The 13614-nt window shown below is 38.2% G+C and overlaps 1 protein-coding gene across 2 annotated transcripts; it reads right to left on the bottom strand.

The window, feature by feature from the left end:
- Positions 1-588: 588 nt before the first annotated feature.
- On the bottom strand, positions 589-8860 carry LOC115228852 (forkhead box protein P1-like). 2 transcript variants are annotated; one of them, XM_029799319.2, is made up of 3 exons: positions 7870-8860; positions 4040-4122; positions 589-1849 (listed from the first exon to the last, which is right to left on the bottom strand). In XM_029799319.2, the coding sequence occupies exon 3, from the start codon at positions 1725-1727 to the stop codon at positions 780-782; it is 948 nt and encodes a 315-aa protein (XP_029655179.1). In that variant the 5' UTR covers positions 1728-1849; positions 4040-4122; positions 7870-8860; the 3' UTR covers positions 589-779. The 2 variants fall into 2 exon arrangements, with proteins under 2 accessions (XP_029655179.1, XP_036354923.1); XM_036499030.1 differs by having other exon boundaries at positions 589-1815; positions 4085-4122.
- Positions 8861-13614: the final 4754 nt, after the last annotated feature.

Below are 13614 nucleotides of genomic sequence, written 5' to 3'. Positions count from 1 at the left end.
GTATGTAATTTTTATATTTTATCTTTTACTTGTTTCAGACATTAGACTGCGGCCATGCTGGGGCACCACTTCGAAGAATTTTTAGTTGACTGAATCAACCCCAGTGCATAATCTTTAAAACTTGGTATTCTATCAGACTCCTTTGCTGAACTACTAAATTACAGGGGGACATAAACACACCAACATTTGTTGTCAAGCAGCAATGGCAGGAGAAACACAGACATACATACATATATACATGTACATATACATATATATATATATATATATATATATAGAGCGAGAGAGAGAGGAGAGAGAGAGAGAGAGAGAGAGAGCGGTTGTATACTGTCAACTTAACATGACAGTCCCGTAAAAAGAATCACACCACCGCTATTTAGCCCTAGGAAGCATCAACGCTTCCTGTCGGCTTTGACACATTTCCTGAGTCCTTATATTTACGAAGGGGAGACAAGCACCCCCTCCCCTTCGTAAATATAAGTACACAGGAAAGTTGACAGTATATAACCGCTCTATCATTCCACCACCGCTCATATCTCTCTGAGATATTTAGAATTTAATATTCTAATATATATATATATATATATATATATATATATATATATATATATACATATATATATACACATACACATACACACACTTAAGCAAACCCTTGAGAATTTGTATGAAGTGAAAATTACAGGTTCCTTTGTATCACATAAACACACGATTGATTAAGGAAGGAATTTGTGTGTGGAAGGTGAACATTACAGATGTCCTCCATGTTACCATAAACCTTAACAACCCATGAAAGTATCGTCCGGTGTTAGAAAGGCAATGTTATTAGCTATTACATGTAGTAAATTCTTAACTTGATCATCTTTTAAATGACTCCAGATTGAAGCCAAGTAGGAATGTATCTCTGACTTATTATCAATGTGATGCTCTTCATCTGGTATCTCCAGTAGAAATACCACTGTCACTTGCTGGTAGAACAAATTCGTTGACTCGCATATACTGCACAGGAGCTGCAGCGTTTCAATGTGCAGATGCTCCCAACTGCTGATGGTGACCGACTTGTGACCACTTGCGACTAACTGTTGAATCTGTTCGGATATTATTGTCCTTTGGTGTCCAGGTTTGTAAGACGTTACACTAGAACCGTCCACGACCGGTTCTAAAGCTGAGTCTGTGATTTGGCTACTCAAAAGTCTGTTCATGATTTGCGACCAGTAATCCAAGAGGCAAACAGCCAACTGCCTCTCACCAGCAGGAAGGATCACCATGACGGCAGCAGGGGTTTTAGGTTCTTTGCCAGTCATCAGAAACTGCTGCGCATTGTCTTTCAGAATGTTCCAGAATTCCTCTGTCTGAGTGAAGTACATGTACTTTATCTGTTGTATTTCAGTGAGGTACTCTTGAAAAGTATTCACAGTAACAGGTATTGGGGCTTTCGTCGGTCGAAGGTAGACGCGGAGACCCGTGTAAAAAAACACAAACAGAAGGAAGAGGATGAAGAGGATCAAGACGTGAACATTGCTTGGTTCCTGGAGCTCTTTTTCAGTTCTTTTGTTTGAGGATTTTTGTTGTTGTTGTTGTTGTTGCTGTTGCTGCTGTTGTTGTTGCTGTTGTTCTGAACAGCTCTTTCTATTCTTTGACCTGTTTATCACCGAAGTAGAACTGTTACCTTTGTCCGAGAAATTAAAATCGTTGTTTGTCTCTAAACTGCTCACCATTTTCGTCATTGTTGTCTTCACAAAAATGGAATCGCAATCGTCTCCAGCGTCAGCACATCGCTGTGGAGCAATGAAAACTAGAACTCAGAAATCAGAATAACCAACGACGAGATCTCACAGACAGACTGTACCTGCAACAGGAAAAAAAGTAGACATTTAAAATAAAATCATAAATGAAAAAAGTAAAGCATTTTCATGACAAATAATGATAATAATAATAATAATAATAATAATAATCCTTTCTATTGAAGGCATAAATAATAATAATAATATAATAATAATAATAATAATAATAATCCTTTCTATTGAAGGCATAAATAATAATAATAATAATAATAATAATATAACAACAATAATTATTTCTTTACTACCCACAAGGTGCTAAACACAGAGGAGACAAACGGATTAAGTCGATTATATCGACCCCAGTGCGTAACTGGTACTTATTTAATCGACCCCGAAAGGATGAAAGGCAAAGTCAACCTCAGCAGAATTTGAACTCAGAACGTAACAGCAGCCAAAATACTGCTAAGCATTTCGCCCAGCGTGCTAACATTTCTGCCAGCTCGCTGCCTTTTAATAATAATAATAATAATAATAATATTAACAACAATAATAATAGTGGTTGACGATATGTGCATCTCTGATCACAAGCAGGAGTAGTGGGGGAGCATCATAACCATGTGTCGAGAGGAATTGTTTGGGGTTTGGATAATTCACTTTTGGAAACATGGGTGTTTCGTTCAACATTCTTAAACAAACCTTATTCAGGGACCTTTTGTGCATGATGGGCTACTCAACCTGAAGAAAATTCTAACTGGGCCCCACCTGCAAAGTCATGTGCTGTTTGACTTGAGATAAGATCAACATGTCACACGCATATAGCTGTGATGTATGTGCCAGGTGTACCCTTATCAGATGGGTAGTCAAGATGGGTATGCTGGGCTTTGTATATTTTGCCCCAGTGTCACTTTCATGGCATGTGCTGCTCTCTCACTCAAGAATAATAATTCTTTCTAATTCTGGTGCAAAGCCTGAAATTTTGGTGGGAGTTAGTCAATGGCATTGACCTCAGAGCTCAACTGCTACTTATTGTATTGACCCCGAGAGAATGAAAGGTAAAGTAGACCTCAGCAGTATTTGAACCTGTGCTGGCATGGGTTGGATGATTTGACTGAGCACTGGCAAGCTAGGAGGCTGCACCATGCTCCAGTCTGATCTGGCAAGGTTTCTACAGCTGGATGCCCTTCCTAATGCAAACCACTCTGAGTGTAGTGGGTGTTTTTTATGTGCCACCGGCATGTGTACCAGTCAGGCGATACTGGCATCAGCCACACTAGAATGGAGCTTTTTCCATGCCACTGAGACAGCTTATACATGTTATATATATATACACCTTATACATGTTATACATATTATATGTACATGTTATACACACCAGGATTTTAATGTAAGACTGTTTCAAAAGTTTATATTAATAAGTTTAGTCTTTGATTCAGATTTTCGGTCATTTGAGTCAGTGGCACGAGGATTTTCATTTGGGCACAGGTGTTGGTGGTGTGGGTAAGAAGGTGGCTTTGCAACCACATGGTTTTAGGTTCAGTCCTACTGTGTGGTACCTTGAGGGCAAATGTCTTCTACTATAGCTTCAGGTGGATCAAAACCTTGTGATTGGATTTGATAGATGGAAACTGAAAGAAGCCTGTCATGTGTGTATGTGTGTGTGTGTGTCTCTAGGCATCGTGTGATAGTCGTAAATGATCGTCACTGTTATAAAAGCGTCATTCATTTCCAATATTCTGTGAAAAAATGTCTAGCCACAGGGAGATATTACCTTACTTGGAAACAAGTGAAGGTTGGTGACAGGAAGGGCATCTGGCCATGGAAAATCTACCTCAATAAATTCTGCCCAACCCAGGCAAGCACAGAAAAGAGGACATTAAAATGATGATGATGATGATGATGATGACGACGACGACGACGATGGTGATGATGATTATGATGATGATGATGATGCTATATGTATACATGTGCGTATGGGTGTGCATGCATTTATGTTTCTTTGTCTTGACACTGAGTGATTGATGTAAAAGGAATGCCGTTCATTGCCAATATTCTGTGCAAACATATCTGGTTATGAAGAAATATTATCTTGCTTGGATACGGGTAAGATTTGGTGACAGAAAGGATGTTTGGCTGCAGAAAGTCTGCCTCGACAGATTCTGTCAGACCCATGCAAACATGGAAAAGTGAATGGTAAATCAACGATGACGGATGATGATGTATCGTACAGACCTTCACATCAACAAGATCCTACTTACCTCTGCATCCATCAAACAATGCTTCTTCCTGTTTCACATTCAGGGAGAAGATTTTCTGTTGATGGCGAGATGCTGACATCCATCTGTAAAACAACAAAACAGAAAGATAATTCTTCTCAACAATTTAAACAAAGGCGCAGGAGTGGCTGTGTAGTAAGTAGCTTGTTTACCAACCACATGGTTCAGTGTTCAGTCCCACTGCGTGGCACCTTGGGAAAGTGTCTTCTACTATAGCCTCGGGCTGACCAAAGTCCTGTGCGTGGATTTGGTAGACGGAAACTGAAAGAAGCCCGTTGTATATATGTATATATATGTATGCGCGTGTGTGTTTGTGTGTCTGTGTTTGTCTCCCTAACATTGCTTGACAACCGATGCTGGTGTGTTTATGTCCCCGTCACATAGCGGTTCGGCAAAAGAGACCGATAGAATAAGTACTGGGCTTACAAAGAATAAGTCCCGGGGTCGAGTTGCTCGATTAAAGCCGGTGCTCCAGCATGGCCGCAGTCTAAATGACTGAAACAAGTAAAAAAAAGAAGAAAAAAACAAATGTGATTGAAAGATCATAATTCATTATACACAATTTACAAAATAGCTGTTAATAGTTTCATGCTACACTGACAATTCTCTAATTGGGCTTTGCACTTCTAGCACCAGCCCTGATTATATCGACCCCAGTACAGTGCCGTCTTAAGGCATGGGCACATAGGGCAGTTAGTTGCCTGGGGGCTTCACAGGGTCTGGTGGGAGAGGAGGGAAATTCTGATTTCTGTATGCTGTGGCTTGCTGTAAATAATTAAATGCTATAGGAGCCCGGTGCACTGACTTGTCTGGTTGCCTATAATGCTACAAAGACAGTCCCAGTGTATGACTGGTATATTATTTTATCAGCCCAGGGGATGAAAGGTAAATTTAGCTGGGATCTTTTCAGTTTGACCGGCAGTTTTTTCTAGCAGTGTCATATGAAATTGTCACCCATAATTATGACCCTAGTATCGATCTATTGCATTTCAATCTGTTTTAGGGTTAGGGTTAGGGTTAGGGGTGGGGAGAAGGGTATCTTTCTTCTTCAGAAATGTAAATAAACCCAATCTGCTTCTTAAACGAGGGACATATTCATACGGCACAGAATGTTTTCACCTCAATAGACGTCATTGATTGGTTGAAATTGCAGAAACTGAAGAAAAAAAAACAACAAATATCTTACAAACTATAGAATTTTCTCAATAAAGCCAAGAGAAAAAGATGTTTTATAAACACATTCTACCAGTATACGAAGTTTAAAAGTGTTTAGTTACGTGGAAATTATTTTAAAAATCTGCCTGTCAAACCGAAAAGATCCTTTAGCTGTTATTTCTAGCAGATTTAATACATAGGTAGAGACTCCTGCATTAACACAACATAAATGATATAGTTTGTATGTGTGCGCGCGTATGTATGTGGGTGTGCGTGTATGGTGTATCTATCTGTATGTGTAGTGTGTGTGCGGGGGGGGGGGGGTTACACGTGTGTGTAGGTAAAGTTGTCGAAGATGTACGCGTAGAACGAATTCCGGATTCCGGTCCAAAACGACCGGCTACGTCCACCCAATTTACGAATAAACCATTGTTTACAAATGTGACTAATTAAAACCAGTCAAATTGGGTTAATTTACCGTTAAACTTTTTAGCATTTCAATCAATTATATCCGGTCCAAACATTTCACCTGCTTTATGTTCAAACTGACTGGATCTGATCTCTCGCACTTACCTTACAATGCTAGTTTAAAAATAAACAATCACATTGGGCCGACCAAAGCCTTCTGAGTGGATTTGGTAGACGGAAACTGAAAGAAGCCCGTCGTATATATGTATGTATGTATATATATATATATATATATATATGCGTGTGTGTGTCTGTGTTTGTCCCCCTAGCATTGCTTGACAACCGATGCTGGTGTGTTTATGTCCCCATTACTTAGCGGTTCAGCAAAAAAGACCGATAGAATAAGTACTGGGCTTACAAAAGAATAGGTCCCGGGGTCGAGTTGCTCGATCAAAGGCGGTGCTCCAGCATGGCCGCAGTCAAATGACTGAAACAAGTAAAAGAGTAAAAGATATTATTGAAACCGCCAAGCTACGAGATAATGCGAGATTAATTCAAACCTCTCTGGATAAATAACACATTTGACAATAATCCGAATGCTAAAACGTTAATCTATATTCTAAGGTGCAGCACACCTTAGAATTATTTTTGTATTCGGGTATTCCACCCGTTTAATGTAAATAAATAATACTTTATGAACCAACGAAAGAACTGTGATTAACACTAATTAAACTGACTTAATTAGCATTTTATAATATATTTCTTCGGTTTAGGATTTGTTGTGGTTTTGTATTATATATGTATCATATACATACGTGTTATGTATATAATTATTCAATTCAAATCTTAATTTTCTTGAACTATTTTTGAAATAAAACTGAGGATCGGAAGACCAGCATGTGGTATCTTATGTCCATCCTTCGTTTTGTAGCAAAAGTCGATGGACACCGACGCACTTGACAACTTTACCGATCCTATCACAATCTACTTTCACTTTTTAGAGCTGCATATGTTAACCCATATATATATATATATAGTGAGAATTTACAAAAAAACAAAAGACGGGTGTGTAAACAACAAACAGATGTATTTATATATATATATTTATATTAATGTTGGTTTTTATGTCAAGTTATATACATAAACAGTTTAACTCAAACTGAAGGGTTACACAATACTTTTTAGTGAATTGCATAAGGTTAATTTTTACAAGGACAAGCTTCACAGTGACTTCGATGTGACGGCTTACCAGCTGTCATCATGTTTATATAATTCCATTATTATCTTACCAGTTTCAGTCATAGACTGTGGCCATGCTGGGGCATATATATATATATATATATATATATAATACAAAATGGGACAAGAACGCAAAACATCCAAATAGACGATACAAAAAGCACGGACGGGTCATTCGAAGCCTCTAATCTTCAGTCAAGAACCGGATCATCCTCGCAATTTCGGCTGATTATACACACCCACATACACAGGGGTTATTTTCATAGATATAAATATAGTATTTACGTCAGCTTGTGTGTATGTATATGAGTGTGCAAACGAGCGTGCGTGTGTCTATGTGCCTCTATGCAAATTAATCGTAAATAACAAATCACCCCTCAAATGCAGTTAACAATATGTTCGTTCGAAACTCATAATTCCTTTTGTTGCCACTCAGGAGTTACCAGCTGTATGCGATCCTTCCATCACACAGGATAAAAACGCAACACCATACACTTGTTTCTTGTCTTCATTATCCACTTCCATCGTCTTCTTAACTGTCGCCTTTAAATATCGTCATTCGCATATCGAGACTGAATAACGACCGCATGAATTGTGAGCTTTCACCACCAAACAGACACATGCCTTATATATAAATGATCAGCGAATGCGTGGGTTTAATGTGATTAGAAATAAAAGCCGGGCATGAGAACATGAACAGTATAAAATTGTTGCACGCTCAGGGCAACCTTTAGTAGGGATCTTTGCGATCCAGGCTACGTTTAACCTCAATAGCGAATATTTGGGTAACGAATGGCTGTTGTAACGAATACCAACCAAACGAACAGTACATTACCCCTTAGTAATCAATCAATTGATAAAACATAAACCTAATAATAATTTCTATGCACGGTGCACTTTGCAAATACAAGCTTCGTTCAAGTGAATGTACGTAGCTTATTTATTACAGAGTAAATATTGCAAATGTATATTGAACATTATATATATATATATACATACGTGGAACCTACCTTCGGAACACCGTTTAATGCCAGTGGATGGCTGCTGTCGAACACAATATTATTCACCGCCAGCCGAAATTGGGTAAAATATCGATCTGTAACCGAAGTATTGCCAAATCGTTGTGGGATGCGGGGGTGGGTTAGTGGAAGTAGGTGATGGTATGATGGGATGTTTGTGTCGATATAGTCGTAGTCATACAGCTGGTAGTGCTGGTGGCGGTGGTGGTAGTAGTAGCAGCAGCAGCTTATCCCTAGATCATCCCTGATCCAGCTGATCTATCAAAAGCGTTGCAGCCGTGACCCTCTCGTTTTTTTTTTTGCTTGTTTTTTTCTTTTGGAGGGGGGTTGTTTTTGCCAAGCATAAGTGTATCTAGGACTACATTATATTAATGCAGTATACTTTGTCTTTTTGTTTTTTTAAGAAGACAGTGACCTGTGAACTGAAGAATAAATTTTGACTGCTATTTCCAGCAAATCGAGCAACCGTATAGACGCATCTTCATTTCTGTTGTTGCTATGATTGTTGCTGCAGCTGTTGTTACTGTTATAACTTAGCCCAAGGTCAGCGCGGATTGAGCAGGTGTCTGTGATCAAAATTATTCAAGCCTTGACCATCTCGTCGCTTTTTATACAAAATATATGGTGCAATTAAGATCACATTATCCGGATAATTTATTAATTCGGCGTTTTTTTTTTTTTTTTTGAAGTGTGATTCGAAGGAAATTTGACGATTATTTCCAGCTCGCCAAACGACCAACACGTAGATGCAATGGTGATGTTATTGGTAGATAAAACACACACAAGCTAATCGAACGATATATTCGGTTAGTGCTTCCATTTGTGACCACCACGTCGTCTATATAACAGCGTGAACATGCCGGTCAGGTCCAGGGGGTGCTTTTCGTAATTTCTGAAGCTGGTAAAATGCACTAACCACCGGTTATAATACGTGGACATTCGATCTTGTCTTTCGTCTGTGACTCAAATGAAATATATTGATTTATGCAAATATTCACAAACAAGAGAATCTACAAAATAATGTCACGAACGATAAGCACGATGCATTTCTAGAAAGAGTTATTTCCCTTACTTCAAATCCCATTTTTTTTTACTTTCTTTTCAATTGTTCCGATCATCGTCAGCATCCGTCAGTATCAAGATCGATAACAACAACAATAAAATGAAGATGCAGATACGTGGTTGCTCGATTTGTTAGAAACAGCAGCCAAACATCATTCATTAGTTCACAGCTTACTCTCTTATATATATATATTTCATTACTACCCACAAGGGGCTAAACACAGAGGGGACAAACAAGGACAGACAAACGGATTAAGTCGATTACATCGACCCCAGTGAGTAACTGGTACTTCATTTCTCGACCCCTAAAGGATGAAAGGCAAAGTCGACCTCGGCGGAATTTGAACTCAGAACGTAACGGCAGACGAAATACTGCTACACATTTCGCCCGGCGTGCTAACGTTTCTGCCAGCTTGCCGCCTTATATATATAATGGACTAAGCACAGCAGGAGCACACGCGAGGACGGAATGTGTCGCCGAAGAGGTCACAGATGTGTGACGAAGGATTTCCAGACCTCTCATATGAATACATGGTGCTTAACAAACACACATATTAAGATCGTTGGCAGAGGAGAATCGAGCAGTTAAATGCTTCCTTCTCTTTATTGTCAATGTATGTATCTTCATATCACTCTTTCTTCATCATCCAACACATCCACTCTCTTCCCCCTCTCTCTCCACACACACATATATGGCCAGTCACTTTATCATAAACCCAACTATTTAATATTCTCTCTTACACATCTCTCCATCCTTTCTGGTGCTTACTGTCTTCTTTCTACAGCCTGCTTCTTTTGCTATTCAATTCGATATCATTCCAAATGCATTCATCTCCAGCTATTCCCTGCATTTTATCACTCTACATTCAGTCAACCTTACTCTATCTTGCTTGTTTTCTCACTCCCCTCTATTAAACACTATCTTATTCAAAAAGATTATTGATCCACTACGGCACAGTAATAGATCCTCTTCTTTCATTTTCTATTAGGCATGTATATTTCTTTTTTCTTCCTTTTCTTTTTCCCTTCTTTCCCTTTTCCCTTTTCCACTTTCTCTGCTTCTTTTCATGACCACCTTGGACACCTCATTATTATCACTTTGTCTTTTTCATTGTCAGCTATTAAACATTTTCTCTTCTATCTTTTACTTGTTCCAGTCATTGAACAGCAGCCATGCTGGAGCACTGCTTTGAAGGGCTCAGTCTGAGGCAATAAGAGATTTCTGTGTGAGCATGAATGATGTTATGATTCCGTATTGAAAGAACACAAATTCTTCAGAAGTCTTTGAAGCAAAATTATTTATTCTTATTTCTAACAAATGAACGTTGCTGTTACAAGGAAAGACAGAGAAAAGATGTTTGCATAAGAAAGGTCAAAGGTCATACAGGATGTTATTGGATCAGGTAGAATATCATTGTCATCAGGTGTTTCTTGGAGTTGGCAGATAAGGATGCACTGCTGCTGCTGCTGCTGCTACTGCTACTGTCATCATCATCATCATCATCATCATCACCATTGACCATTATCTTTGTATAACGGACAGTTCTCTGCAGCTATCTGCTGTCTGCTTTAGCTCCCATTGACCAGTGGCTAAAATGTACCAAATATATAGCTGATGCTCTTGGTCAGCCACACAAAAGATTTCATCCTATTTCACCAGAAGTTTTGATTGGCCGAATCCTTTGATAATGTCAGTAATATTTGAGCAAATCACAATTGTGTTTCTTAGTTGATTATTTTCTTTTGCATTCAGTATAATGGTTTGGGTTTGATCTCTAAGAGGTCCCCCACTTGCTAAATATTCCTGCAACAAGTCAAAGACTTCCATCCCAATTATTATATTCTAAATCTGGTTCTTATTCTATTGGTCTATTTTGACAAACTGCTAAGTCACAGGGAGTGTTAAAGATAATGTAATATGTATATACATTCATACACACACACATGCATATGTGCTTATGTATATACATGCAAATACACATGTATGTACACAGACACACAGATATTTATATATAAAATATATATTCACACACACACATACAGATATACACGCATCTACACTTACATAAGTCAGTGAACACGATGGAAATTATTGCAAAAGTTAGTGCCAGGTGGTCAAAGGTACTTTCATTTCTCTGAAAAGAAAAACCAAGGGAAATAGTCATGAGTCAAGAAGACATGTGTTACAGTTGCGTGTTCATTTTGTAATTATGTAATCCCCTGTGACCCTTCTGTGATATTAACATTTTGACTATGACAGCTGGGATTTTTTTTTAAAAAGTTCCTATCAAAGTTATTATTATGTTCTGAGTTCAAATTCTGCCGAGGTCAACTTTCCCTTTCATCCTTTATGGATTGATGAAAGAAGTACCAGTTGTGCACTGGGGTCGATGTAATTGACTCATCCATACCCACTGCCCAAAATTGCTGGCCTTGTGCCAAAATTTGAAATCCTTATTATTATAAGAAGAATTTAAATAAGAAGTATTACAATAAGGGTCTTTATTTCAAATTAATTAAATAATCATTCAGATATTTATATTACTGATAACAATAGCACCATTATTATAGGTGCAAGTATGGCTGTGTGGTATGATGCTTGCTTCCCAACCACATGGTTCCAGGATCAGTCCCACTATGTGGCACCTTGGGCAAGAGTCTTCTACTGTAGTTGTCTGATCACTTTGCAGAGAATGGAATATTTAAGTGATCTTCCATGTTTCTCTTAATAATTTTCTGTTTCTCAAACATTTTCTTTGCCTTCTCCAAAATTCTTCTTTCAGGCTCAAGCTGGCTTGCAGTTCTTGCTTTCCATATGCAGCTTTTAATCTCCTGGACCTGCAAATTACATTCCTCATTGAGCTCTTCAAGTTGATTCCAAAGAATAAGAGAAAAGAACATGGATATTGATTAGGAACACCTTTATCTCATGTTACATATGTTTCAGTATTCAGCAACACATGACGTCACACTTTAGATGCAACCGGGAGATGCATCGTAAAGAGCCTAACTCTAACCCTAACTGTAACCCTAAAGAGCCAGCATGGTAAGCCAACACATCAGACAGTTAAAAATGTTGGTGTGTTTACATCACCATAACTTAGCGGTTCGGTAAAAGCAATCGATAGAATAAGTAACGAGCTTACAAAGAATAAGTCTTGGAGTCGATTTCTTCAAATGAAAGGCAATGCTCCAGCATGGCCACAGTCAAATGACTGAAACAAGTAAAAGAGTAAAAGAGCATATATATATATATCATCATCATCATCATCATCGTTTAACGTCCGTTTTCCGTGCTAGCACGGGTTGGACGGTTTTGACCGGGGTCTGGGGAGCCAGGGGCTGCCCAGGCTCCAGTCTGATCTGGCAGTGTTTCTACAGCTGGATGCCCTTCCTAACGCCCAACCACTCCGCGAGTGTAGTGGGTGCTTTTTACGTGCCACCTGCATATATATATATATATATATATATATACACATACATATATTATATATATATACACACATATATGCATATATATGTGCATATATATATGTATGTAATATATATATATATACATATATATTATATATATATACACACATATATATACACATATATATACATATATGATATGTATATATATACACACACATACGTATATATATATATGTATTTACACATATATATATATATATTATATATATATATGTATGTATGTATGTATATGTATATATATGTTATATATATGTATATATATATACATATGTGTATATATATATAACATATATATATACATATACATACATACATGCATATATATATATATATGTATGTATGTATATGTATATATATATGTTATATATATATATACACATATGTATATACATACATTTATCTATCTATCTATCGATCTATCTCTCTCTCTCTATATATATATGTATATATATATATATATATGTATATATATATATATATATATATATATAATAATAGGTACAACAGAACTTACAATATACTGTTTGTGTGTGTGTTTGTGTGTGTATGTGTGTTTGTGTGTTTCTGTGATGTACTGTTACACTGCTCCACATTGAGACAGCCAGCCACTGTGGCGCTGGGAGGAGGAAGAGCAAGCAAGGATAGGGTGGCTTGGGGTGGAAGGGTAGGGGGTTGGTAGGCTGTTGTAAAATCAATAAGTTACCAAATTTTGAGAAAAATCAATGAAATCTTGATGTTTTTGCATTGACAGGTGAGTGCCTGGTGTGGTGGAGGGGATGGGGGTGTGGCGGAGGGAGATGATGTGCAGTGACGTAAGGGCAAGAGGTGAGATGTGTGAGGCTTGTGAGAGAAGAGCGTGTGAGTGCGTGTGTGTGTGTGTGTGTATGTGTGTGTCTGTGGATGGGTAGGGTGAGTATGTGTCGGGTGGGGGTAGGTGGGGTGAAAGGCACGTCAGAGAAAGAGATAGAGACAGCGAAACAGCTGGGGGTATAGAGAGAGAGAGAGAGAGAGAGATGGATAGGTAGAGAGACAGAGAGAGAGAAAGTCAAAGAAAAGAAGTGAGACATCGAGAGACGAAGATAGTTAGATAGAGAGAGAGAGAGAGGGAAAAGAAAGAAAGGGTAAGGGGGCAATGGGGGACAGGGGAAAGAAAGAGGGAGAAAGGTGGTGATAGAGGGGTAGAGGGGAGAGAGAGAG

The sequence above is a fragment of the Octopus sinensis genome, unplaced genomic scaffold, assembly GCF_006345805.1.
Source record: "Octopus sinensis unplaced genomic scaffold, ASM634580v1 Contig11120, whole genome shotgun sequence".
Taxonomy (NCBI): domain Eukaryota; kingdom Metazoa; phylum Mollusca; class Cephalopoda; order Octopoda; family Octopodidae; genus Octopus; species Octopus sinensis.
This window is presented reverse-complemented; position numbering and strand designations above follow the sequence as displayed.

Excerpts from the sequence above, each read along its gene's own strand:
- LOC115228852 (XM_029799319.2), bottom strand. The coding sequence starts at position 1,727 with ATGACGAAAATGGTGAGCAGTTTAGAGACAAACAACGATTTTAATTTC.